This window comes from Synchiropus splendidus, chromosome 4 (assembly GCF_027744825.2).
Source record: "Synchiropus splendidus isolate RoL2022-P1 chromosome 4, RoL_Sspl_1.0, whole genome shotgun sequence".
Lineage (NCBI taxonomy): Eukaryota > Metazoa > Chordata > Actinopteri > Syngnathiformes > Callionymidae > Synchiropus > Synchiropus splendidus.
The window spans coordinates 1,537,567-1,564,300 of record NC_071337.1 but is presented as its reverse complement, the minus strand read 5'-3'; the positions used below and the strand labels follow the sequence as shown (position 1 = coordinate 1,564,300).

Below are 26,734 nucleotides of genomic sequence, written 5' to 3'. Positions count from 1 at the left end.
CCGTCGTGCCAGTCGCCGCAGAATAAAAGAGCGTCCAGCCTTGTTTGCGTTCATCAACACGAGAGCGGTGACATAACAAGTGCTGCCAAGTCGGCTTCATTGTGAAATCCTCTTTGTGACGTGGCCTGTGCTGGAGAGCAGGATTAGGCCCTGCACACAGCACTCAGCAGGAGCGCAGCACTCAGACCACAGCCGGCGGGGATGAGTCTTTCTCCCTGATGCTGCTGCCATTAGAGCTCCTCCGAAGCACAAGCAACTCCTTCAGGATTTAAGCACCACAGCGCTGCGCTGCGCCATATCCACGGTGACCCTCTCTCAGAGGGGAAGTCTCCAAGGCGCCGTCCTGGCCTGGAGAGCTGGCTGCTGTCTTCCTCTCCCAGCAGGTGCCTCGTCTCCGGTTAATGGGAGAGTACCTGTGTGGAAGGAGGGACCTGGACCCGCCGCAGGAGTCAACAACATTTGGTTTGCAAATTCTTGAGTCTTGTTTTTAACTTGGGCCATTTGAATTCGAGCTTCCAACGAGACTCCGCCGCAGAGCAGCTCTTTATCTCAGATCCGCTGGACACTCTGACCTTGGAGTAGAGATGGAGGGGTGTGAGGACTGTGGGACGGACGGCGCTCGGAGAAGCCGACGGGAGGACGATGGGAGCGGCGTGGGAAACCTTCAGCCGCCACACGCCGGCCGGGAGAGAGACAACTTTGTTCGCCAGAGCCCACATGGACACGAGACCGCCGCTCAACGGTACAGCGCCACCAGGATTCAGGCCGGCTTGGGTCCCGAGAGGTGAGGTGCTTCTCTCACTCTCTCTCTCTCACGGCCAGGTCGCCAATAACAAGCATCCACTGCCTTGAATGTGGACGTGTAAAACCCTTATCATCTGTGTTTGAGAGGAAAAATGCCTCCCATTTTTACCAAACACTAGTGGAAGCTCCTCATCCGTCATTCAAAGACAGTCCAGGCTTGAGGTCGACGTCTTCGTCCAACAAGTGTGGAGCTGTTATTCCACCTTTCCCTCCGGTTGCTGCACTCGCCCGCAGAAGAGATTCATTCTCTCATAGGAAGAGCAAGCTGTAATTCAGAGGGAACACGTTTTGTGGCATCCTCGCCATGTTAATTGCGATCAACTAGCTGGCGGGGTGTTTACCCAGCATTTCAATGGATTTAAAGCTCATGAATGTGATTGCTTTTCTCGCAGTCTGGCTGGGTTTCTTTCTGTTTATTTTTCATCACTAATCTCTCACTTACATGTAAAGTAGCTTCGCATCAAAATAAAGCTCGAAATGTTTGTCATGTCTAAGTTATATCAAGTTAAAGTTAGCAAAATGGCCGCCCAAGTGCTCGGCCAGGACTACAAATATGGCGGACGAGCCGTCCCGAAGCACTTGAAGCAGCTAAAACGGACCCGTTTGTTAGTAGAAGCAAAACCTGGTGAGATGTTCTAGCTGCATTTCAGCACGTATGTTGTGTAAACCAGGGGCTCTTAACCTTTTTGATCTCGGGGCCAACCTTTCCACAATGGGCTCGGAACCCATTCAAGTCATAAAACTGACTCATAACTCTTGATTTCATTTGTGATCAATAACCATATTTAATCTACTGACAAGTAAACTAACCAAAACCTTGTGAAATGACATGAAACCATGTGACCATTGCAAAGATATTTGTCATGGAAAAGTCCAACCAGCAGCAGAAGCAGGTGCAAGTCAAGTCCATCATATTTACTGAAGAAAAAAATGAAAATACAGTTGATCCAAAATGTTGAGAAAATTGGAAAAACTGTACATCATGAATAAAATTCTGAGTATAGATATACTAAAACAATGTCTAAATATCATTAAATAAGATTATTTTCAAAATATAAACTAAAGAAGATGTAAGTTGTAAGTGCCAATGAAAGTATTTTAAATACTGCTTCAACAGGTGCTTTCATGAACAGGTTTTACTGTTGGGGGCACCATCACTTTCTTCATCATTTTTCCTCCATACTTAGTAACAATCATAAATGTGCAGCTGTTAAGTCAACTCAGTGACTCACTACTGCCACCATACGTGGCTCATGGGTTCAACTGACATCCCACAGGTGTAAAACAAAAAACGTTTTGAGGCCCTCTAGGGGGCGCTCGTGGCCCTATGGTTAAGAATCACTGGTGTAAACCACGTGTCGCCACACAAACTCCCGACTGAGACGCCGAAAGTTTGTTTAGGTCTTTGAAAAAGCTCTTCCCCCTCACAGAAGAAAACGTCGTCTTTCTAGGTAACAGTTAGCTCCGTGAGTTGGTTATGGACCTTGGCTTCCGTCCCATGATTCTTCGTGACCTATACTGTAATGCGTTGCGTTTGTCCTCGGACGCCGGAAATTCCCAGCTGCGCTTCCTCAGATGACCCCCCTCGGCCCCAGATCTCCCTGTTGGAAGGTGGGAGAATTCTCACCACCCATTTCACAATCCAAGCGTCAACAGCGAGAGACCTCCTGTAACGATGCGCATATCTGTCTTCTGTTTTTTCCTTCTCTTAAAGTACATTTACTACACATATAGAAATGCTTCTGTTGTGTAATTCTGGCTGTTGATGCTGTAGCTACAATGCAGACCGCGCTAACAGTGACTAACGCTAGCTCTGGAGCGTCTTCCTGTGGTAACTGGAACGCGGCATGTGAGCGAGCTGAGGTCATGTGGTGAATAGATCAGGTGGAAGGAAACAAGTCAGAAAGAAACAGATGAACATGCTTCTTTGTCACGTTGACCCCTCATCTTGCTAACACGGATGACTCAGCATCGAAGAGCCGCGCAGGTCCCCTGCTCCTGGACCAGACCAGGGTTCCCGCTCTGCCGCACACGTAACATGGAAATCCACTCATTGGCATCGTGTCACTTTACATAGAGAGGCACTTCAGCGGACGCTGAATCCCTCGTGTTCAATTACACTTCCCGCATATTTGCATTCCATTGAGATAATGGCTTCCACGTTGAGGCCAAAGTGTGAAGTGGCCAGGTGCTATTCTAATGTGAGCGGCCCAGCTAACGTCCCGCGCACCACGCAGGACGGAGTGAGGGTCAGCCAGGGAGGAGAGAGCAGGCACCGCTCAGAATAGACCCTCGCATGAAGGAGCTACTGACCCATATTTGCCTTGACCCACATTCGATTGGACCCCAACTTGTACTGCAGCGCCACCTTGCACAACAATGACACATCTGGGAAGCAAGATGGAAGGTGTCATCACTTTCTTTTTTTTAAAAATTGACCAACTTCTAAGTCCAGTCTGAGGCGTTTCAGTTCCATTTCTTTGTATGCGGCTATTGGTCTCTGTCTTGGTCTTGGTCTTGACTCACTCACAGGAGCTCAGAGTCTTGCTCTTGGACTGGACTCAGTCTGGACCACATCACTAGTCCCCAGAGATTCCAGTCACTCGTGTCCTCGCTGTGCTGATCAGACCTGGATGGTCAGCACGTTAGCGCTACGCTCTTTTTCCGTGGCTCATGTGGTTGGAGTGCCGCCTGACTGAGTCACGCTTGTTTCATTAGCCACATTCGTTTAAGCTGCTCTAAATAATGATAGAAATTTTGATCAGTTGAAACCAGAAGAGGATCAAGGGTCCGAAGCAAAAACCCAGGGCTGTTTTCATGAAAACAAAACTGTCTCACGTGTGACCTTGGTGAGAGAGCTTTCTGCTGCGTTTCAACACGTCTGTGGTGTAAACCACGTGACGCCACACAAACTCCCGACTGAGGAACCTTAGCTTGATAAAACTGAAAAAAAAATGTGTGAGATCTGATACACAATATCATAATAATCATCATAATATAGCAACTTATAGTTGAAGTTCTTTGGTTGGATCATAAATACACCTTCAAATGTGTCCGCTGGCCCCTTCAGTCCACTTGTTCCCTTCATCATCCATCATGCTTTGCTTCTTTGCTGAATACACGGCTTATTGTCACATTTTTCTGCTTTTTATTCAGCTACCATTTTAAAATAAGGAAGTGGCGATTGTAAAAGGTCGATGATGTAGCTAAAAGTGAGCGTCCCTCGCCTCATGTGAACGCTGTGGCTGGGCTTGTTGTGACCTGCGCCCTTCAGACGTTGAGGAAGAGTGGAGGCATGAAATGAAGAGATGCTCCCTGCACGTGTGCCGCGTGGTGTGAAAGGCCACATCTGGGAGACAAAGCTCATCTTTCTTGTACGTGCCATCACCTGACCCCTGCACACACAGAGGAGCCTGTCTCGCTGATAAAGCCTGTGAAATGTGATGGTGACGTCGGAGAGGTGGATTAGCAAGCGCAGGTTTGGAGTCGCGCTGCCTGACGGACGACGTGTCAGATGTCGCGCTGTCGCTGCTGTGGCTGAGTTTAACAGGAGCCCAGCCTCTGATATAATCACTCCGATTCCACACTCTTTACTTCGTGGTCCCTCAGGAATGAAGAGGTTTACATTCATGTTCTTTATAAATGAAATAGGCTTTTTTCCTTGTTGCGACCTTGTGAGTTTTCACACAACCTTCCGAGACAAAACAATACGTGAGATTAGGAAAGTTTGTTTTGAAAGCAGCAGCTGTTAAAAAAAAAGAAAAAAAGGACGATGATAGATGCAACCCCAGAGGAACCAAGACTAATACCAAAAAAACATAAATGTTAGAATAAAACGTAGATATAAAAAAATGATGGTCAATTAACAGCGTAAGAAAAGGTTAACAGGATAACAGAATGAGCATAAGAATGTGAATAAACGGCATGACAGAAATGATTGTAATCACGCAATTAATAAATATAATTTCAAAAAATGATGGTCAACAAACATTACAAAAATGATTACAATAACACAATAAATGTAACAAAAATAATGTCAACAAGCAAGGGAACAAACATGTTTTACATTGACAGGACACATTTTAGAAAACAGTGGTCAATAAAGATATAAAATGTTTCTAATAATACAGTAATGTAAAAAAAAAAGGTCAGTAAACGACAAAAATGTCAATTTATTGCATCCATAAGTACAACACATTTCCAAAAATAATGGTCAATATACATAACATAACAAGAACAAAGATATGAAATAATCAAGACTTGTAATTGAAGTTACAAACACTACTTTGTCCTTGTATATATATATATTCAGCGTTCATGAGCGTGATCAGAGTTTAAACACCTTCACCTTCACCGCCGCTTATCCGGGGTCGGGTCGCGGAGGCAGCATTCAGAGCAGGGAAGCCCAAACTTCCCGGTCCACACAAACCTCCTCCAGCTCCTCCCGGGGGATCCCGAGGTGTTCCCAGGCCAGAGCGGAGACATCATCTCTCCAGCCAGTCCTGGGTCTTCCCCGGGGTCTCCTCCCGGTAGGACATGCCCGGAACACCTCCCCAGGGAGGCGTCCAGGGGGCATCCGGATCAGATGCCCGAGCCACCTCAGCTGGTTCCTCTCCATGTGGAGGAGCAGCGGCTCCACCCCGAGCTCCTCCCAGATGACCCAACTCTCTAAGGGTGACGCCCAGCCACCCTGCGGAGGAAACTCATCTCAGCCGCTTGTATCCGCGATCTCATCCTTTCGGTCATGACCCAAAGCTAGTGACCATAGGTGAGGGTGGGAACGTAGATCGATGGGTCTTGTGACTCAGCTCCCTCTTCACCATGACGGTCCGATACAGCGACCGCATCACTGCTGCCGCTGCACCAACCTGTTTATCAATCTCACGCTCCCCTTTTCCTTCACTCGAGAACAAGACCTCGAGATACTTAAACTCCACCACTTGGAGAGTTTAAATAATACTACTGTAATACTCCGAACCGAACATTCCTAAATGACCCTGTCAAAGTTTTTAAATCAAATTTTCAGTCCTGATTTGAAACTGAAATCGACATGTATCTGAGTGTCAATATATTTTGGAATCTATGCGCAGTGACTTTGACTGAGCCTGCTGACTGCTACTGAGTCGTGGTTGCAGGAGTGAACTCACTGGTCATTAGAGACCCATTCATCCATCCTGCCTTTGTGATGAAGGGGCTCTGGGTGTGTCATCTGTCAGAGACTCGGGTAGAGCCGCTGCCTCTAGGTGTGTTCTCCTTCATCTGGCTTCACACGTGTTCCTGGGTCAGATGTGCGTCTCCACCATCAGCAGCTTAACTCTAAAGTCCGTCTCTTAAACGAAAGTTTCTCGACCTGACTGCGATCGTTTGGCGGCATGAATATGCATGAGCGCGTGCGGCGCTGAGCCGCCACTGAACCCGCCTCTCTGTGAGGGAAGGGGACGTGACGCGGCCGCTGCTACATAACGGCAGCGCCTCTGTCTGCAGCTCGGCGACAGGCGAGCACTCCTTCACGCGCTTCCACATCCTGCGGACACGACTAAACCGGCCGTCTCGTCCTGTTTTCACTCTTCAGGTAACGCGGAAACACGAGCGAGCGACGCCGTTGGCGGAACTTTGACGCGATCTTCTGCCGGAAAGTTGCCTCCGTTCTGTCAACGTGGGCATCAGCCCCGCACCTCGGCGAGCTAGCTAGCTTCCAGTCCATCCAAATGTTGATGTTTTCACGGCAGGAACAGGGAGAACGTGCGTATGAATCCGTGCTCAACCTCGGCTGTGGAGCTGAAACATCGACGAGCACTTCTTCACCTCCATCTTTGTGCAGTCGAGGCGGCTGAGGCTAAATGCTAACGATCCTTCCACATGTGTCGTGGCATGTTTTCTGCCAAAAGTTGGTGGATTATTAACGACACTGGCACGGTTTTAAAACGCGACGTGTTTTTGCTGTGATTCGGGGCGACAGCAGACGTGTAGGTCGGTGGTTTTACCTTGGAGTTTTACCTTTTGAACGCCTCTCATTTTATCGTGTGTATCGAACCTGTCACGCTGTTTTAAACGGAGTCATGAAGTCAACCCGTATTTGGCGTCCCTGTGCTGACTTGCGTTAGTTTGTGTGATTTTTAAGTAATAATTGACAAAATGTTTGAGCTAAGGGTGTATTACTCTGCGCTTAAATAAACCAAACTTCGTTTAGAAATCAGCCTAAATAATGTCTCTCCCATAATTACTGAAATTCTTTCTTGTTTATAACACGAAAATCGATCTGGTTTAAATGGAACACACGCGAACAACCATTCGGCTCTATTTTTATGTCGAAAAAGGTGGAAGATGTTTCCATCTCAACTCGTTTGAAGAGACGGATGTTGCTAAACTGCTATTGTTTGCTAACCGTCAGACAATGTAGGTCACCGGGGCAGTAAAATCATTGTCAGCACTCGACAACAACTCGTTTGTTTCCATGTTCCATGTGCTGTTTTTGATCGTTTATCGCCGGTGCTTTCTCATAAATGCCTGGAAATCACAACACAACAGCGGTTCGCTGCCGTGTTAGTGGGTCAGTCGGGCAGCTTTTGCTCACGTCCCGACCGTTTTCTGGCTGGAGTTTTTCCTCCTGTATGTTTTTATCGGCAGGGAAAATGACCACAAAGACGTCATGCTTGCATCAAGCAGTGACCTTTCTACCCTGACAACCTGCCTTAGTTCCCATCGAGTGTATTATTTATTTACTTTGCTGCGTCCGTTGCCTGCCACGCATGCGCTCTGGCCGGATGTTGGCAGCAGGTTGTTGACGTTGCTATGGTTATGTGATCCAGGGAAGACGTGTAATGTGGATGCTGCAGCTGAGAAAGTGCAGTGTTTTCCTGTCACAGTCCTGTTGTCCGGGAAAGTTGAGCTCACTTCCCTGATGTCTGAAAGTTTCTTAGCTGTTCTGATGTTGTGTTTGTTTTGTTTTGGACAGCATGGCGGATTACTTGATCAGCGGCGGCACAGGCTACGTCCCTGATGACGGACTCTCAGCTCAGCAGCTCTTCTCCATCGGCGACGGCCTTACCTACAAGTGAGTGTCACTTTCCTGCCTCTCCATTTTCTTCACCCAGGGTCCGTTCGAAACGCAAGGTTGCTGCCTCATCTACTTCACTCAGATACCACTTAAATTAGGGTTTATTTCTGCGTTCATTGCAAACCTCCAGGAGATGTTTCTGAAATCGGTTGATGCCAGTCGCTTTGAAAACGACTTGATGAGTAAGGTTTCTTGCTTGAAACTGCTACATAATGTGAATCCAGCAGCCGACATTTGAACTGCTTAATCGAAGATGGTTTAGAGACTCTTGCTCAGCTGAGGGAGACGCTGGGGAAACGTTGCATCCTTTGGTGTCCAGATTGAATCCAGGATTAAGCTGGTTCCAAACGCTCTATATTTGTGTTGGTGGACACTTGCAGGTTCTGTGAGTTAGGTGGTTGGAGAACTCAATCAATGCCACACCTCCTGGACCTCGACGTGTGTTGCTCAGGTACCTGCTGATTCCATACCAGTACCATGAGCCAGTTTTCTGCGCTGCCTCTCTGAGTGTGTCTGAATAACTTAGTCATAAACCTGTATCTCAACAGAGCGGTGTTTGTCCCCTCCCCCTCCACCACCCTCCTGAGAGTTAGTGTCTCATGCTGTGGCCATGATTTCATTTGTCGCGTGGAATCCAGAACGATGTTTGTGATCTGAAAACCCAGAAGGTCCGTTTTCAATCGAGTGACAGAACCTTCCCAGCGCAGTGCTCTGCAACCGCTGTGGCCTCCTTGTGACGCTCCAGCCTGTAAATGCATCAACTGACGATTATTAAAAAAAAAAAAACAGTTGACTCCCTTCTTTGTCATTTTGGCTGCTGCCCAGGAAGTTTTGTCCTGAGGGGCAAATGTAGAATCAGCCTTCCCACGCAAATCAATGTTCCAGTATGTGAACATGCGAGACAACACGTTAGTTTTTATATCAGACGAGACGGAAGCTTTTCACAGATGTTGTGAAGGAAGTTTGCTGTTCTAAATCCCCCCCTCCAAAGAAGAATTGCGTAACACTTTAGTGTGAGTTGAAAGTTGGGAAAGCACTGCATGTTTACTAGTGTTGAGCTGGAACCTTCTAGTACCTTCAATTGTTTTCACTGATCTGGGAGTTTCAATGAACATTTCTGACCTCGATCTGGTACTGAAACCTCCTAATGCGGCAGCTGCTAAAGCTGTGATGATGACATGTGACTGCCATGCCGCTACCGTCTGTCTTCACACCTCCATCATCCTGTGGCTGCACAGATAACTGGTGTCCACCTCTCAGATCGTGTAGCGAGACAGCAATTGGCCCGTTTCGAACGACCCGTAGTCACAATGACCATTTCATTCTCACTCCAAGATGGGTTTCTTTGTCAAGTCCCCGCCGGTTCACATTGGTGGGTGAAGTGTCCGCACAAGTGCTTTGTAATGGCCAACGCATTTTGAACCAGCAGATCAGACCAAGAGTGCGTTCTCTCCGACGGTCATACGGCTGAAGAGCTATGCTCTAAAGGAGATGGGTTGACTTACAAGTGAGTAACACAGTCATTTTTAAACGATTCTCTTCAGTCTTGTTCTTCAGATACTTTATGACGATGACACTTTCATGCAATGATGCGTGCAGTTGATTTAAGACTTGATGAAGCTAATCTTTGTTGAATGAAATCTGCTTCCAATGAATGGATAATTGACTTGCAATTATCACCGAGCCACATGATCCATCTCGTGTATGTAGGGCACATGACACGACGTGGTTCAGTGAAGGAAAGGGGCTGATGAACCTTTGACCTTTACCTGTGTGTGTCGAGCATGTGTCAGTTCACCGAACATACACAAGATGCCTGGATGATTCCACCTGACCTGCATGACTTTTATGCCTTTCATTTTGATGCAGCCGATCAAAACACAATCTTCTCTTGAGCTGCGTTTCCAGTCAAATATCCGTTCGATGGCGGCTTTCGTGTGTGTGAAGCTGAGTGGTTAACAAAGTTGTGTGGCTCTGATCCAATAATGAAGTGCGGCGTGGCGGGAGTGAAGGCTCCTCACATGACGGTCCCAATTGGCATCATGTGAGAGCAAGCGAGGAGAGCGAGGTCAGCTCTGGGTGTCCTAGTCCGCTGTGGAGGCTTTCAGGGTGGGCTCTGATGAGTTGGCGTCCAGGCTCAGTGTGGAGACACAGAGTAGGACGGGCACTACTGTTGTGCTGCTGTGTCCGGACTGGTACAGGACCTGGTGCGTGACCCCTCTGTCTGGATTAATCCCAGTACTGAAGCAATTAAAAGCCATTTCAGTAGATATTCAACAACTTCAGTAGCCTTGTTATTCTGCCCTCAATAGAGAAAGGTATTGTCCTTTTTCTTTCTCTTTTGTGGTTTATTAAATCAAGTATAGTTATTGTGTTATATTTATACAATTCATTTCCTCTCATTTTTATTTATTCATATTTACGGTAATTGTATGAACTTGATTTTGTGATTGTATTTATGGAATCTTTTGAAAGCTTCCTTTGACTTGTATATATTTTTTGCATTCGTATATTCATCGATTTATACTAACAACCGTTGAGTAGTACACGAAATATTATGAAGTGTATTTCCCCTACGAATCTCATTTATTGTATTATTGTGTAATAATCACAAAATTATCTACAGAAAGACACCTTTTTTACTTGTTTTTCCCCAACATTTTTCCCATAATTTCGTTTTCTATCATTATGTCACGACCCCTCCTGACAGTGCTTGTTTATGATGAGGCTTCTCTGGAAATGTAACAGGTTACCGCTGACTTAATGGAATGATTACTTGTGTTGTAGTAACCCGAGACTGAGTCAAAGATGGAGGAGGGATGAGATCCGCCTGAATATAGAACACCCAGACTATGTGTCACATTGAAGCATGTATGGATCGGTCACTGTTGGTGAGGTCAACTGGCCTGCAATACAGCCGTGTCATTCATTTTCAGAGTGACTCATGAGTGGTGAGGCACCGTGACTCCCGTTTGGGGCCATGAAGAGGGAAATGTTTTTATTTAACATGTGAATAAATGTTTGAAGACACACAGCGGGAGGATAAATAAGGCCAAATATTAAATTCATTATTGTTGCATCAAGAGCAGGGTGGGCTCATAAATTCCCTTGGGGCCCACATTATTGACTGTGGCTGTTGCGAGGGGCTGTCAGGAAAAAAGACAGAATCGTCGAGGATGTACCTTACATTTTACCACATACATCACTTGGCTTTCAAATTATTAAGGCTGTTGATAGATTAGAAATCTCAATCGCACTGAAGCTGAGCTAACTGGCGATTAATGGCAAATAAATCCTCTATCTATGCATCTGTTCTGAAGGAAGCTGTTCTCACCCCCAGAGTGGCCAGTAATGTTTCCGATGTTCTGCTGTTAGCATGTGGTTGAGCCTCTTCAGTTCGTCTGAGGTTATTCTACACGATGTTCTTGACAGTGTCTGTTCTGTTGGCTTGTTGCAGTAAACAAATGTTTGCATGAGGAAACATCATTGTACTTTCTAAACTGCGTGTACGTGCCCTATATTTAACTCCTTGGGCATGATGGCGTGTGAGAGTGCCGTATTAGCTCAGTTGGAAGACCGTTGCAAAAAGAAAACGTTATTGTGAAACACGTCACAAATGCAGCTGCCTCTCCAAGTATCTGCAAATTACGTATGAATATTGTGATATTTCAGCCAGAGTATCGCTACAATATTGCAGAATCAAGTATCGCGATGCTTGAGCGTTTTGATATTTTCCTTTGCCCAAACTATCGTGCGGTAACTATTTTGAAAGCCATGGAAATATGGGACTTGTGTCTTGAGCGTGAATGTGCTCTTCCTTCCTCCAAGCAGCTGATCTGAGACCAACAAATGTTTTTAGTCAGCAGCTTTCTTTATCACCAGGCAGCAAATGAATAGAGTTGCCCGTCTGCGGAAAAAGCCTGCCCCAGAGTGGCCTGCCAACTATGTAGTGTGCTTTGTCAAGACGTTGTCTGGGAGATATCAATCTATATCTGTGACGATGCATCGATCGTCTCATTGATTTACATTGCCTTTTTACATCAACAACAGCAGCAGTCTTCTTACCTGCCAGACACCAGCGGCCGGGATGATAGACACGGTCTGACTTGAGTTTGTTCTGTCAGATGATGATCTTCAAAAACAAGTCGATCAGCAAACATCTCTTTTTCAGCCCACGTTTACTCTCAAACCAAACTATGCAGAGTTTGCTATTTAAAGCCGTGAGAGGTGTGTTGTCCACAGTAGCTTGGAGCTGGTTGGTTAGTGAAGTGGCCGCAGCTGTTCCCTCTGTGGTGGGAGGCTGCTGCTAAATGCTGCCAGATGTGCCGGTCCCGTCTCGGTGTTTCTCCTTTGCTGCAGATGGGCTTGAGAAGTCAGTTTGACACCATCCTTGTCAACAGCGGAGTCAACACTCCTCCCAAGTATTAGGAGATGATGCAATGTGATGCGATGAGGCTGCATTTCAGGTCCAAATGTGGATTTATTGAACATGTCTTTTCTTATCAAAAGTGATTCCACTGTGAAGGCACTTCATTCCCCAACAGTGCATTTTAACCATGAGGTTTGAGGCACATTTGTTCACTTCCAAATGCTGAAGGCCAAATAACCTTTTAAATAATTTGACTTTACTGTCATAAATAGGCATATAAACAGACCATTATGGTCCTTTTTGTTTTAGTGAAGTGTATATGAAACATTTTCAGCATGACAGCTGTTGAACATTTGCACGCTCAGCAATTAGCAGCTTAGCTGATTTATGAATAATGAATTATTCATGCTGTTCTCCAACAAGTTAATCTGCACTGCCTTAAGGTTTCAACGTGCCGTGAAATTGATATTTGGGTCTGATATTTTGGTCTTGTTATTGAGGATACAACAGTGTGGTTCGGTTAGAGGAGTCGCATCACATGACAGTTCAGATACTTGATTTTACGCTGACTTGAGATTTTGTGTTTAGAGAGTTTTCCTAACTCGTCTGTGCCGTTATGCTCTGTGTTGTTTCGCCGGTGGCCTGAACATTTATTGCTTATTTATCATTTTTATCAATCACAATTGGCGGAGATGGAAGCAGCTTGTTATCATGTCATTGACACGCAAACATGGTGTTCGTTTTCATCCCATGCCACTCAGATGAGTTCGTCACGCTGCTTTAAGTGATGATTTACGTTGCCTTTTTTTTGTATCTGTGCTCAGAATCTCATCTGTTTTTATTGCCTCTGTCTTACAGTGACTTCCTGATTCTGCCTGGCTTCATCGACTTCACATCCGATGAAGTGGTGAGTAATTCTCGAGGTTGTCTTTGGCATGAGTTGCTGAATTGCACTCCGAGTTCCCTGGTAATCTACAGTCTTGCGTCGCTCTATTAGTAGTCATTTCAGTCATAAATGACTTTTTATCTCTCACCTACGCTCCTGACCTACTTGTCTGTTTATTTTTCCGATGGGTCCATTGGAACTCTCTGACAAAGCAGGCTTATCGGATGAACAGAGCAGAGGTGGGGTCACACAGGGGTGAATGTGGCCGAACTGCAGCTCTGCGCAGCCAAGTGGCCGCAGCAGCGTCCTGTATCTGTGTGTTTGAGATGAACCGCTCTCACTGCAACAGTCAGTGCACTGAAAGCTGCCCTTGCTGACCTCTAACTATCAGAACTGGACCATGGAACCACTGGCAGCAGAAGTGGGCCAGTGTTCCGCCGGGCACTTGTTTTTGTTGATTGCTGCGATTGACTTTTAGTTTCTGCTGTCTGGTAGTGTTTGGATTTTTTTGCTCCAACTCTTGTTATCCATAGAGAATAGGTTGTATGTGGTAGTAGTAGTAAGTAGTTCAACGAAGGTCACCATCCTAGGCGAACCTCTTAACCAAAAAGTCTGTCGCCAACGACAGGATTTGATATTCCAAATCCCAAACGCCTCGGAGGTTCATCCTATTGAGAACTCCCACCTGAAAGTGTGGAGGCGGAGCTTGGCGCTCATGTCACAGTCATTAGTCAGGAGCCCCAGTACCTCTGCAGCAAAGCGCTGCCTAAACAGACCGGATCTTTACCCTCTGATGTGTCAGACCTTCCCATGTATGGCCGATAGATGCAGACAGATGCTTGGGTTTTTACGATCGTCGCACACCGCCCCAACAACGAGAGGCGCCGTGCCTCAATCTCTTCTTATAAGATGAAATGTCACATGGTCAAATGAAGTGGAAACATTGAAACAAACAGGAAAGGCAGAAAGCATCACTGAGGTGGACATGATGAGGATAGGTTTTGGTGTGTTTTTAACAGAAAATTCCTGAAAGAAATAATGGCTAAATAACTAAATGACTTGAACACGTGCGTCCAGGTGGGCCAGGTTAGGACAGCGGCAGTTTGGAGAGATATTCGCTTCACGATTGTCAGATCTTGGTTGGCTGCATTCCTTTTTCCCCCTCTTCTGGGGTTTAAGAAATCCTTGCAGAACCCCGTAAAGACGCACAGTTTCAGCTGAAGAGAGGAGGCGAGCCGTGTTGACAGTTGGCAAGTGAGTCTGAGAGAGTTTGTTTTAGTAAGAATGGCAATGGCGTGTCAGTTTCGCCCAAAACCTTGCGTAAACAATATTTTCAACTGTTTCTTGTCCAACCGCTGCAGCTATAAACACCTGCTTGTCGCTGTCAGATAAAAATCGAGGAGCAGTGATATCAAATTCAGCATCCTCATTCTTCACCTCTTATTCCTTTAATTCTTATGTAAAGTTCTTTCAGCCAAAAGTCAAAAACTCATCCACTCATCTCTTCTCTTGCTGCTGTCAGATATAAAAAAAATACTTTGGAAAAAAAGTGCTTGCTCAGCACATTTTAGAAGTATTTTATTGGGTGTGGTAGTTTCAGAAGTTGCTCTTGTTACTTTTCATTTAGGAATAGGTTATTTTACAGATATAAAGTCGACATGAAGTGAGTCAGTCTGTCTGCAAGATGTTATTGAATATGAGATCAGGAGACTGCGCTCTACGTGCTGTGACATCATCGACCTTCTGGAAGCCGTGCATACTAACATGAGACCGTCAAGCACATCGACAAAAATGATGGTGAACTTTGAGGCTGCCATGTCAGCAGAAAGTCTCTTCCTGAATTGCCGTCCGTCGTGTAAACAGATCCCTCTGCTCCAAGCCTTCACCACATTTTCTAAAAAATAGTCTGTTTTTTTCCCCCCATCCAAATGTCTCGCAGCTATTTTGGTCTGCCCCTGGTCACCCACTGTCTGCCGCCTCACCTTCGTGTTTACGTTTGGCTCTGCCTGCTTGCCCTCTCGCCCACGCAGCGGACGACTTCATCTCTGGATGAAGAGCCTTGTCTCTGCTCTCATTAGGGTGGTAGAATCATTTGTCTCTATACTTGGTGCAGGAGCACACGGCCTAGTTTTCTCTCAACAGTGAGCACGCTCATGCGTGACTAACACAACTGGCCTCACTCTAGTGGAGTGGAGTGGAGCCGCTTTCTTTAGGCTTGTTTTAAACCTGTTCCCTGCCAAGATCAGCCAGTAGCTTTTGGAGATCTCTCCCGCTTCACCTTGAAACCCTGAGAACAGCAGCAGAGCCGTCGTGAGATAAAAGACTATCATTCAATTCCCACGCGTGAGGAAGGTTGTCGTTCATTTAAACAAAGCACAGGATGGGAAACCCGTCCTGGGAACTCTGTGGAGGTCACTTCTGGGACTCGGCTTTACCGTCTTCACGTTTGCTTGGAGAGCAGCTGCAGTGGAGTGCTCCGAGCAGAACGAGATCAGTGTCCAAGAACTGCTAGGAAGTGTTTTAAGATGAGATGGAAATGTTCGTAGTCTGACCCCTTAGTGGCTGAGGATCAATGAATGGATGTTGCTGGCTGATGAGAAACGTTCAAATGCTTTTCTGCCCCCTAGTGGATCAGTTGCTTAATGCGCCTCTTTCTCTTTGGAAGGACTTGACGTCAGCGTTGACCAAGAAGATCACGTTGAAAACTCCGCTCATCTCATCTCCGATGGACACCGTCACAGAGTCAGCCATGGCCATCGCGATGGCGGTACGACTGTCAACGAGCCCTCTCTGATTTCCCATTGGCCTGCCTAATGTTTTTTATTTGTTCTGGCAGTTAATGGGCGGCATCGGCATCATTCATCACAACTGCACACCAGAATTCCAAGCCAATGAGGTCCGCAAGGTTAAGGTGAGTTGCTTTGGTCCCCCACCCCCAGATGAACTCACTCAGCTGATGGTTCTGTAGCTCAGCGACTCCCTTGTTCCCCATCTAGAGGTTCGAACAAGGCTTCATCACAGATCCCGTCGTGATGAGTCCCAAACACACGGTAGGCGACGTGTTCGAGGCCAAAGTCCGACACGGCTTCTCCGGCATTCCAGTCACCGAGACGGGCAAGATGGGCAGCAAGCTGGTGGGAATCGTGACCTCCAGAGACATCGACTTCCTGTCTGAGAAGGACCACAAGAAAGCTCTGGAGGAGGTGCGCCTCAGAGGGCTCCCCTTTGGCTTAGCCCTGTTTTTATACAACACCCTTGCTTGCTGCAGGTCATGACCAAACGGGAGGAGTTGGTGGTGGCCCCTGCTGGTGTTACTCTCAAGGAGGCCAATGACATTCTGCAGCGCAGCAAAAAAGGTGAGTCAAGCAGGGACCACGCACTCTTTGTTTCTCCCCAAGACTTCATCAGTCTGTGAGGAAGAAACTAGAAAAACACTACTGCCTCCTGCTGTCCTATTGGGCTCTTTATAATTTGACTTCAGCGATGGAGGTGGAAGGGTAGGAGTTAGCATCCTGGTGGAGGTGCCTCCCTGACCCGCTCTGTTCATTGGCAGGTAAGCTCCCCATCGTGAACGACAACGACGAGCTGGTGGCCATCATCGCCAGGACGGACCTGAAGAAGAACAGGGACTACCCCCTGGCCTCCAAAGACTCCCGCAAACAGCTGCTGTGCGGCGCCGCCATCGGGACCAGGGAGGACGACAAGTACAGGCTGGACCTGCTGGTGCAGGCGGGGGTGGATGTTGTGGTTCTGGTGAGTGTGTTGTCTTATTTTCAGCTCTAAACAAACCGAACACACCAGAGGTTGGAGACCGCTGCGTTTTATTTAGCCGACGCTGCAAAAGTTCATGTCCAACCAGGTCGGACTGTTTACTGTTTTCTCAATCACAGTTGGTCAAATCAGGTCAGGGTTCACTCCTGCGGCCTGAAAACACTGAGCCCAGGTTTGAAATACACCAGTAGTGCGTTTGATTTTTAAGCTTCAGCTGGGTACATTTTGCTACAGTGGGCTGGTGTGATAGTCAGGAGCATCAGTCAGAGGTAGATTTTCATCGCTATTCTCACACGCCCAGCTGCGTTCAGAAATAGCTGAAGAACGGAAAACTCGACCTCACGGAACCCAGCATATGGAATGGAGTTGCTCAAATAAATCCTTTGGCAACAGAGTAATAGCGGAATGACTTCACTGTAGAAGTAACTGGTCGGCTGGGAAAGCTTGAGTTGGTAACAGTCCAGTTGAACTGTCGGTAACATTGTTGTAGCAGAGGAAATAGTAACTGATGAGTATAAAGAAGGAGTGGCCTGAGTTTATTTTAACGCTGGCATTCACGTCACAGGTGAGAAGATGCGTTGTCGTTGTACTTGTCGATTGTTGGACAGCATGTTTCAGGGCCTGGTTGAGGTCGACACACTGTGACGGGCTGATAAGGCTACTCGTCTCAGAGGCCACTAGATGGCACTGTCTGCTCTATAATGTGTGGATTTGAACAACCCTTTCACTGCGAGTGGAGCTTTAAGCGGAGAGCGCCACCTGGTGGCCGCTGTTTCATAAAGGCTGTCATCCATTTACTAATATGTTGTAACATATTACTACTTATATGGAAATATATATGTGTATGTACATATGTGTGTGTATGTATGTACATATAATGTTATAATATGTTTTTTGTATTGTATGGTTTTTTTATTTATATTGTGATTTTTGGGTGAATATGATGTTTCTCATGAACAAAAAGGAGGAGTAAGAGGATAGGTGAAACTTGGCTTTATGTGTTGACTCCGACAAATGAATCGATGATGGAAAAGGGGTGTGGTTTAAGCTTGACGTCAAAAGGAGGAATGAGATGTGGAGGTGTGGAGCGATGGACAGTCACACAAGGGGCGTGAGTTCAAATCCCTGCTGGGAACTGCTGTCTTTTTTTGCCAACTCACTTCTTCTTCTCTCATATTACTACTATTATTGTACTAGATATAGACTTGAAATGGGTGGTTCATTCAATGGCCCCTGGATTTGACTGGAACTGTGTGGCGCCACCTAGTTTTTGAACCTGGTCTTCTGTGCTTGCAGGACTCCTCGCAGGGAAACTCTGTTTATCAGATCAACATGATCAACTATATCAAGCAGAAGTATCCCGACCTGCAGGTGGCTGGAGGCAACGGTGCGTTTCTCTCCAGACTCCACCTTCGTGGGAAGCGACTTGTCGCCTGACCTGTGACTCGTTTCTCTCTGCAGTGGTCACGGCGGCGCAGGCCAAGAATCTCATCGATGCTGGGGTTGATGCGTTGAGAGTCGGTATGGGCTGTGGCTCCATCTGTATCACGCAAGAAGGTGAGAGGATGAGTGTCTGTTGTTCAGTCTGTCAATATTAATAACGTTTCAGCCAGTTGTTTGTTAGTGAAGAGAGGCGTCTGACCTGATCTGTTCGTGAAGAAAGATCGTCGCTCCAGTCCAGTGCTTGTTGTCATGGAGATCTTAGCCTAGGTCTGTTGCCATGGTGAGGGTTCTCTCATGCACCGACAAGGTCATGAGCATGAGCCAGAAGATGTGAGAAGGACTGGACTGGAGTGGAGTGTTTGCTTTCCACCCCAGCGGGTCACGGCTTTGATCTGCGGCATCACTTTCAGTCATGGCGTGTGGGAGGCCCCAGGGGACGTCTGTGTACAAGGTGGCCGAGTACGCCCGCCGCTTCGGGGTGCCGGTGATCGCCGACGGCGGCATCCAGACCGTCGGCCACGTGGTGAAGGCGCTGTCCTTGGGGGCGTCGACCGGTGAGCGGGCCGTGATTGGCAGGTCCCAGTGAGCAAGTGAGAGGCTGAGCTTGTGTCCTTCCACAGTCATGATGGGCTCCCTGCTCGCCGCCACCACAGAGGCTCCCGGAGAGTACTTCTTCTCGGACGGCGTGCGGCTGAAGAAGTACCGCGGCATGGGTTCCCTGGACGCCATGGAGAAGAGCACCAGCAGCCAGAAACGCTACTTCAGGTGAGTGGTCGCCCCACGTGGTGTCGCCTGCTCAGAGAGTCACACCGAGTCTCCCACAGCGAGGGCGACAAGGTGAAGGTGGCTCAGGGCGTGTCAGGCTCCGTGCAGGACAAGGGCTCCATCCAGAAGTTCGTACCCTATCTGATCGCCGGGATCCAACATGGCTGCCAAGACATCGGAGCCAGGAGTCTGTCTGTGCTGCGGTGAGTGGGACGCTCCTTACTTGGACCTGTTTTTAAGGCTGGTGTGACCCACCCGCTCTTCTGCCACAGGTCGATGATGTACTCTGGAGAGCTGAAGTTCGAGAAGCGCACCATGTCCGCGCAGGTGGAGGGAGGGGTTCACGGACTCCACTCGTGAGTAACCGGCTCGCTCCTCCTCTGTAACTCAGGGCTTCCTTCAGGCTGCTCTTGATGTAGCGCCAGCCCTCGAGGTTTTGAGTTCTCTACTATCATGATGAGACATGGAAGTGAAGGAGGGGTGGTTTTACACTTGCCCAGTTCAGAACCTCTGGACGTCACTCGCACCGAGCATGTTCAACTGTGTGGCGCCGCACTCTAGTGAGACGGACAGATGTGCCGTGTGAAGTGATCCAGTTTTACCCCATTGGTCCAGAGACCATCATGAACAATTAGATCGTGCCGTGAGCAGATCACGTCGATCTGGTCACATTCTTTTTTGTATACACTATAGATCTATGCTGATGCGCTTGATGATGATTCATTCATCACTCGCAGTGGTGCGTGCACTGCTCCTCTCCTTCACACTTGCAGTGAAGAAACTGGTCAAATGCTCAGCCTCCAGCTGTTTCTAAAGCTGACGCTCCTCTCACGTGACCACACACCTTCACCACAGGCGTCACAGGGAGTGTTGCTTGTGACGCCAAAGACTGTCTGCACCGCAGAGCTAACGGCTAACGTGACATTTCAAAACTTTGACACTGGTAGACTGGCACAGTTTGCTCCGTTCTTTAAAAGTTGGCTAAAAACTAAATGCAGAACCAAATATAAGTGAAGGGAGGAAGAATCGTTGTGATGAAGCTGAAGCAAAGAATGTTGTCTGGAAACTCTCCAAACCAGAATAGAATCATGTGGAAGAGACATGATCAAACCAAAACACTTATTTAATGTAAATAAATGCTGATATATTGAGCCTCAATCCTCCACCCCTTTCAAACAAATACATTTTCTGCAACTCGTTTTTGCAAATCCAGCTGAGCGTCAGCAGCTGCATTTAATGTGGGGCTTCTGGATTTTTCTCCTCTAACAAAGTTTGCCATGGCTTTAGAGGGTTGCTCATCACTGATGTGGAGCATCTCCACCTCTGAGCCCACAGACCCCAGATGGACTTCTTCACTGTGCTGCTGCTTTGTTTGCATCGCGCTGTGCTGCAAAGACTGAGTTGGTTTCCGCTTCAGTCTCATTCTCAACTTGGTTAAAGCTTCTGTGAATCACATTTTGGTGACTCAAGCTGCTACAGACTTCCAGAGGATTGTGGGATTGTTGTGAACCTGCAGCCTCCATTTTTGTAGTCCTTTGAGGCCTCTGCCCGCTCTAACCTTTTTCCAGCCAGACAGCCATGTTTGATAGCTTCAGCTAAGTATAACTGAGATTGATGACAAAACCCAGTAGGTTCCCTCTGGCGTCCTGGTAACAAGCCCTTGTTCTCTCCACCTGTGCAGCTACGAGAAGCGGCTCTACTGAACCCGACACGTCCTCGGTACCAGTGACCAAATGTGCTGAACACGACCTCACGTCACCTCCCAGACCCCTCTGCCCCCCGTCGTCCTCCGTTGCTCCTCGTCTGAGCGGAGCCCGTTCCACGTACCTCTCCTTCCAGCCGAGGCTTTGAACTCATGAGGCGGGACGTCAGGGTCTTTTCCCGAAACGATCAGTGTATCTCGAGTGTACGGCCGTTATTTCTGTGTGTCGGTGGATGAAACGCGTGCGAGAGCTCAGTCCTGATATTCTCAAAGGACAACGTTCTATATATAAATCTATTTTGTTGGAATGTTTTTTAAGTTGCTGCACAGACCGCAGACTGGCTTCGGTTCAGATTCCACTTTTGATACCAGCTTCCTCTTAACAGCGCTCGAGCTTCCCCCCCTCCCCTCCGTGATTGGCGCCACTCTTTCTGTCCACCATGGAAACACTTGAATCCCCACACTTTGTTCAATCTGGTTTGTAGGGGCAGCTTTGACCGGAGCGTGAAGGCTTTTTGATATGCATGTCCTTTTTTCACCGAGAGGAGACTTGTATTTATATCCTGCTTTATTGTGACCGCGTACTGCCAAGTGTATTTATACCTTCTCCCAGAAGTACTTTTTGTAAACGCAAGCGGCCCGTCGTCGGCGGGTGTCACCTCCAGCCAGCCGTCTCATCCGTGTCATGTTGCCAGAGGCCATGTGGGAGGCGGCCAGCCGTTCTGGCTGAATGTTGAATTAGAAAACCACTGAGAACTAAAGTGCCATGACTCCACCTCCACCCCATCGGAAACCTCCCTCTAGACGCGTGAAATCCAAGTTTCACTCCCCAAAAACACTAAATTACAAAGCACATTTCTGTGCTTCTTTTTTTTTGCTCTGTTAAGTGAATCTCATCTTCTAAAACATTCAAACCAGCACAGGTGCGGTTGGACAGGTGAATTTGGTTTGAATGCACGGAGCGTTTGGGATGATGGACCAGTGATTTGGAGAGAATACACATGTCAACGCTCGAGTCCAGCATCTCGTCTTTTGTTACGTCAACATCAGTTTTTGGTGCATCGTTTATCAACCTCTTTGTTCTTTTAAAAAGTCAATCTTGCTTTTTTCAGACGTCAAATTATGTTTACAGGAAAACTGCTTTTGCTGTTAAAATAAATACCAGAAATAAAGACTGGATTCCTTCAATTCCATTTATTGAGTTTTAAAACGGCGTGGTGCAGCGTGAGCGTGAAGAAATAAATATTTCCGGGTTGATAGGGCCAGCAGAGGGCGCTGTTGCGTCATCACAGAAAGCTTGGTCATGGCGTGTGACGTCAGTAGTAGTTGAAGTGCAACAGTCTGTCATAGAAACATTTGTACACGCTTTGTCTCTCACAGGTAAAAAATACAATCTTGGCACTTTTTAAACATTCAGCTTCACAGTCGCTGCTCAACATGGCGTCCGTGTGTTCATGTGAGAGAGTGGAGGACTAGTGAACAACCGCGGACGCAGGTGCTGCCGTGACGCGAGGAGCTTTTCTGTAGCTTCCTGCCCAACTAGCATCAAAGTGTCAGAGGTCAATGGTCTCGCTGCTGACGCTCACGGCGTCGATCTGTCGGCACACGCTGATGAACTCCTCGTGCACCGACCGGTCGGCCTGGGACGACAGGTCCAGGCTTTCCTGCGAGGCCGCGCCCAGCGTCTGGTACTGCCTCTGGGGGCCGCCAGGGTCCCCCGCTGCCCTCTCGGGGCTGTGGCCCAGCGCCAGCGAGGAGCCTCCGATGGAGGTCCTGTAGAGGGAGCAGGTGGACGAGCTGCTCCGCCATCGCTCCGGAGACGAGCTGCTGGACGAGGACGGCGATGTCGTGGCTCCGCCGCCCTGTGGCTTAGCCTGGACCTCACTGTTGAACTGGATGCAGGAGGCGGTCCGAAAGAGCCCGGGGTCAGCGGGATCACAATGGCCTTTGATGGGAAGCGAATCGTAGTTGGACATGCCGTCGTAGAGACTCGGAGGGCTGAAGAGGCTCATGGGGAAAAGGGCTTCGCCGAAGAGCGCCTCGTCGATGCTGCGCCGCAGGTTGATGGGCGACGGCGGCCGCAGGTCGGTGGTGGAGTCGCTGGTGAAGGAAGACCCGCCCGACGGCATCTCCAGCCTTCCATTGCTGTGCTTGTCTGAGCCCTGGAGGTCCGGGTCCAGGTCTCTGTAGGCCAGAGCGCGGTTGCTGTGATAGAGCAGCTCCAGCCCGTTCATGCTGCCGGCCAGACGCTCGTCCATGAGGGTGTAGAGAGGCAGGCTCTCACTCTCTCCCAGCCCCGCCGTGTCCACGATAGCCAGCTTCTCCTGGTTGCTGAGGCTCCACTGGTAGCTCCCGGGCAGAATGGGGGACTTGGACGCCAAGAGTTCGCTCCAACAGCTGCCAGCTGAGGGCAGGTGGTCGGAGCAGTAGACGGGCTGCGCCACCACCAGCGCCAAGGTGACGCTCAGACCCAGCTCGCCCAGTCTGCAGCTGAGCTGGAAGGCCCACCAGGGCCACGGGTGGAAGACCTCCTCTCCGCCGGCCACACCCATGGCGTTGAGCATGGCGTACATCTGCAGCCCGGCGCAGGCCAGGCAGAACAGCGCCGACAGACAGACGGTCGCCGCCGCTCGCTCCCAGTGCCGGCTCTCTGCGAAGGGGCAGCGGTTGTACCTCTCGGTGGGCGTCGGCGAAGTGTTGTTCAGGTGGTAGATGTGCTTGGAGTCTGCTCGGACGTAGATGTAGAACACAAAGTACGCCAGGGATAGGAAGGTGGCCAGGGTTACGAAGGCGCCGCGCGCCACCAGCGACAGGAAGAGGCACAGAGGAGGCCTCTGCTGGTAGAACTTGAGCAAGGTGGCCGGACCGAAGGCGGCGGCGAAGTGCAGGAGCACCAGGCAGGCCAGGAAGCAGGGCCTCTGGAAAGCAGAGTAGGACAGCTGCATCCTGGAGCGCATGGAGAGCAGGAGGAAGACCAGGCCGAAGGCCGCCGTCAGGCAAGGGAACGGAGCCTCGTGGAGCATGAGGGAGGCCTCCGTGGAGGCCAGCCGCTCCTGGTGGCCGTAGGCGTCGTACAGCAGGGAGAAGGACCTGGTGAAGCCCGCGGCGAGCAGGAAGAGGCTCACCAGCGCAAAGTATCCGCAGCCAGAGGGGCAGCGCAGCGGCAGGCAGAGCAGGTTGAGCGCCGAGGCGAGGGTCAGCAGCACGAAGAGGCAGCCGGCGCCGTAGACGTGCGCCTGCCAGGCCAGACCCCAGGCCGCCATGGCGCGGTTCCAGTCGGCGTGCAGCGGCACCAGCATGAGCGGCGCCGGGATCAGAAACGGGCTGCTGGACTGGTTGGCGACGCTGGAGTTCTGCGTGGGCCTGGGCTCCCGGGGGGTGGCGGTCGAGCCCCACGCCTCGGAGATGTTGCAGACGCCGGAGCGCTCCTGGTTGCAGTCCGGGAGGAAGGTGGCAGCGCTGTCTCGCGTGGTCGACTCCCAGTCGTCCGTGGACGGGTCCAGGTCCTCCTCGCTGGATCCTGAAAGAGACAGACTCTGTCAAACTCAATCAGGAAACAGGCGCAGGTTCACTGTGGAGCCACAAAAGGTCGTTCGAGGAAAACAGAAGCCTCTGTTCGACTGGGACCAGCTCCGCGGTATCCGCCCGTCACGTGTGCGGAGTCAAAGCAGGGGTTGCTGGAGCTAAGTACCTTAAACTGTTGGACGACAGCAGGCGACTGGACACTTAAGCTCCAGCCAAATGTCCTAATCTGATCTTGACTAACAGCACTGGATACGTGGGATTTGGAGATGAGCAGTCTGCAGTCTCCTCCTCAGCGTTTTTACACGGCGTCTTGAGCGTCTTCTGAAGGGAACTGTGTGCAATGTTAGCGTCAGAAACTGCCCTCGGCGCCACATTTCTGTGTGTCCCCACACAAACACGACACCTACAGGCCTCTCTCATGACAACAGGGGTCAGAACGTTCGGATTTAATGCTTCTTTTTTTCTGACTCCTGACCTCCGTTAGTCGCCCATGAGCAACACAGTTGATCAAAACCGTTCACAGGTGCCACCTGCCAATTCCACATCGCCAGGTCCTTACAAGTCCGTCACAGATGATGCTGAAGTCATGTGACTCCCCTCAGCAGGAGCAGTGGTGCATTCAAGGGTCGGTGAAGTGTCTGCGCCGCCACCTCCCGATGAAGCCGCTTCAGGGCGGATTATTAAATGAGGGTTTTGACAGCAACCTTTGCAACGCCTGATGAAATATGTCGCCTATTGATGACATCACACCGTGCGCTAAGATGATGTTGCTCCAGGAAGAATGACTGAACTGGTCTTTACATACTAGCGTCTGGGGTTCTCACTGCATTTTGAGGTTGTTGATTCAGGATGAAATACCTAACCAAGTTAGAGAGTCAGAGAATTGTCACCACACACAGAGTAGGCAATCCAAGATGGCTTCCCTGAAAGTATGCAGGAGGTTGTGAGTCAATGAAAGAACCACACAGAGTGAATAGGTATTTTCTAGTTGCAAGAGGAAGTGTCTTCCATCCACACGAGCCACGCGCTTGGGACGCCATTCCCAGCTCCGACTTCCAACGTCCGAGGGATCTGGGAGGCGGCATGTAAACACAAACACACTGAACTGTGTGATGTCATCAACACGCGCCAGCCTGCACACAGGGTGCCGGAGCATCGCCTCTTTGTGGATGGACAGGTTTCATTTAGGATTCAAGCTGTTTTCAAAACGTTAATTCAAGTTTAACAAGCCTAAAGGAAATACAGCACGTGTGTGATGTCATCAACAGGCGCCTGCCCAGTCAGTTTCCAGGTCAGATTCACTCACAAGGTTCATCTTTTGGAAGATAGAAATGTTTCTAGTATCAGAAAACATGCATTTAACAGTGAAAATGTATGTAAAAAATCCCCTCCACCTCGTGACATCATCAGAAGGTGACAGCCCGGACACATGCGGCCAGCTGGCAAACCATCGGGAGCTTGTTTTGGTGGTTTCACTGACGTGGTCATGTGATGGGCACGGCACACACCCTTCAGCAAATCTGCCCCAAACCTTGGCCTCTCCTGCGACACTTGACTTGGACTCCACGAAACATGGGAGTTAAAACAAGAGTGAATGCTGCAGTGGTTCTCAGCTGCAGAACATGAGAGAAAATATAGGAGGAAAGTGTCTCATGGTTTCCGCCCGCCTCGCCAAGTCCCAAATTATTTTGTGACTGCTGCGCTCCCCGTGTGTGTCTGGTTGATCCTCACTTGTGGGGAACATAAACCTTGTGTGCAGACCGTTTTGCTGGACCCCACAAGGTTAAGCCTCAATTTGAGGGTTCGAACTTCCAAGTAACTGGGTTCGAGTCTGGTCCAGAGACCTGGCTCAGGTGAGCCATGTGTTTTGGATGGTTAGGTTGAGGGGGAGAGGCTGGGGAAAGAGGGGTGCTAATGTATGTCAGTGACAGTCCTCACTAACATAGGAAGACAAACATGGGTGTGTGTGTGTGTGCTCAGCTCCGACCTCAGAGCTAGTTCCTTCTGTATTGCGCCACCAGTTTCCAAACCAGTTAATAGTGATGGCGTCAGACGACTGGACCTGTCGGTGCTGGAGCCTCAGCGTTTCTGCTGGCTGGTGCGATGGTGTGATCTGGAGCCTCCGTACCTGTCGGAGTTCAGAGCCTCATATGGGAGCCCACTGGTTTGATGGCAGGCGAGAACCAGGCCGATGCTTCAGCTCCACAGGAGCCGGACACCTCAGCTCCAACAGAGCAAACACACGTCTTGACGGCTGGGGGGACAGCAGGAGTCACGTGACCGCTCTCCAGGGTGGGACCACGGTTCCCTGGGCGTCCAAAAGACCTTGATTTCCGGAGCAGAATTTCCCATCACACCCAGTTCTGGAGCCCAAACGGACTCTTTGTTTATGATTTCCCTTCAGCACCCGCC

At 49.1% G+C, this 26,734-nt stretch overlaps 2 protein-coding genes across 9 annotated transcripts in view; one reads left to right on the top strand and one right to left on the bottom strand.

Annotated features, from left to right (window-relative positions):
* Positions 1 to 192: 192 nt before the first annotated feature.
* impdh1b (IMP (inosine 5'-monophosphate) dehydrogenase 1b) lies at positions 193 to 24,150 on the top strand. Of its 7 annotated transcripts, none has more exons than XM_053864177.1 (16): positions 193 to 784; positions 7,760 to 7,858; positions 9,288 to 9,368; positions 13,089 to 13,137; positions 15,782 to 15,883; positions 15,953 to 16,027; positions 16,113 to 16,319; positions 16,385 to 16,472; positions 16,670 to 16,869; positions 18,184 to 18,274; positions 18,349 to 18,444; positions 18,741 to 18,884; positions 18,951 to 19,095; positions 19,155 to 19,298; positions 19,368 to 19,451; positions 20,777 to 24,150. In XM_053864177.1, exons 1-16 carry the CDS (start codon positions 585 to 587, stop codon positions 20,796 to 20,798), a joined length of 1,827 nt encoding a protein of 608 aa, XP_053720152.1. In that variant the 5' UTR covers positions 193 to 584; the 3' UTR covers positions 20,799 to 24,150. The 7 variants fall into 7 exon arrangements, with proteins under 7 accessions (XP_053720152.1, XP_053720153.1, XP_053720154.1 ...); XM_053864178.1 differs by having other exon boundaries at positions 9,291 to 9,368; positions 20,777 to 24,149; XM_053864181.1 differs by lacking the exon at positions 193 to 784 and adding an exon at positions 6,209 to 6,376 and having other exon boundaries at positions 9,291 to 9,368; positions 20,777 to 24,149.
* The window catches only part of prrt4b (proline rich transmembrane protein 4b), an 18,082-nt gene continuing 13,332 nt past the window's right edge, over positions 21,985 to 26,734 (bottom strand). For both annotated transcript variants that reach the window (XM_053864176.1, XM_053864175.1), the window contains one exon: positions 21,985 to 24,317. In XM_053864176.1, the coding sequence (XP_053720151.1) occupies positions 22,351 to 24,317 (1,967 nt within the window). In that variant the 3' untranslated portion in view covers positions 21,985 to 22,350. The remainder of the gene's footprint in view (positions 24,318 to 26,734) is intronic.

Bases quoted from the DNA above. Each gene is read 5' to 3' on its own strand.
- impdh1b (XM_053864177.1), top strand. From the start codon at position 585: ATGGAGGGGTGTGAGGACTGTGGGACGGACGGCGCTCGGAGAAGCCGA. The intron at 13,138-15,781 runs GTGAGTAATTCT...TCTCTTTGGAAG, and splicing joins ACTTCACATCCGATGAAGTG to GACTTGACGTCAGCGTTGAC. The intron at 16,320-16,384 runs GTGCGCCTCAGA...TGCTTGCTGCAG, and splicing joins ACAAGAAAGCTCTGGAGGAG to GTCATGACCAAACGGGAGGA.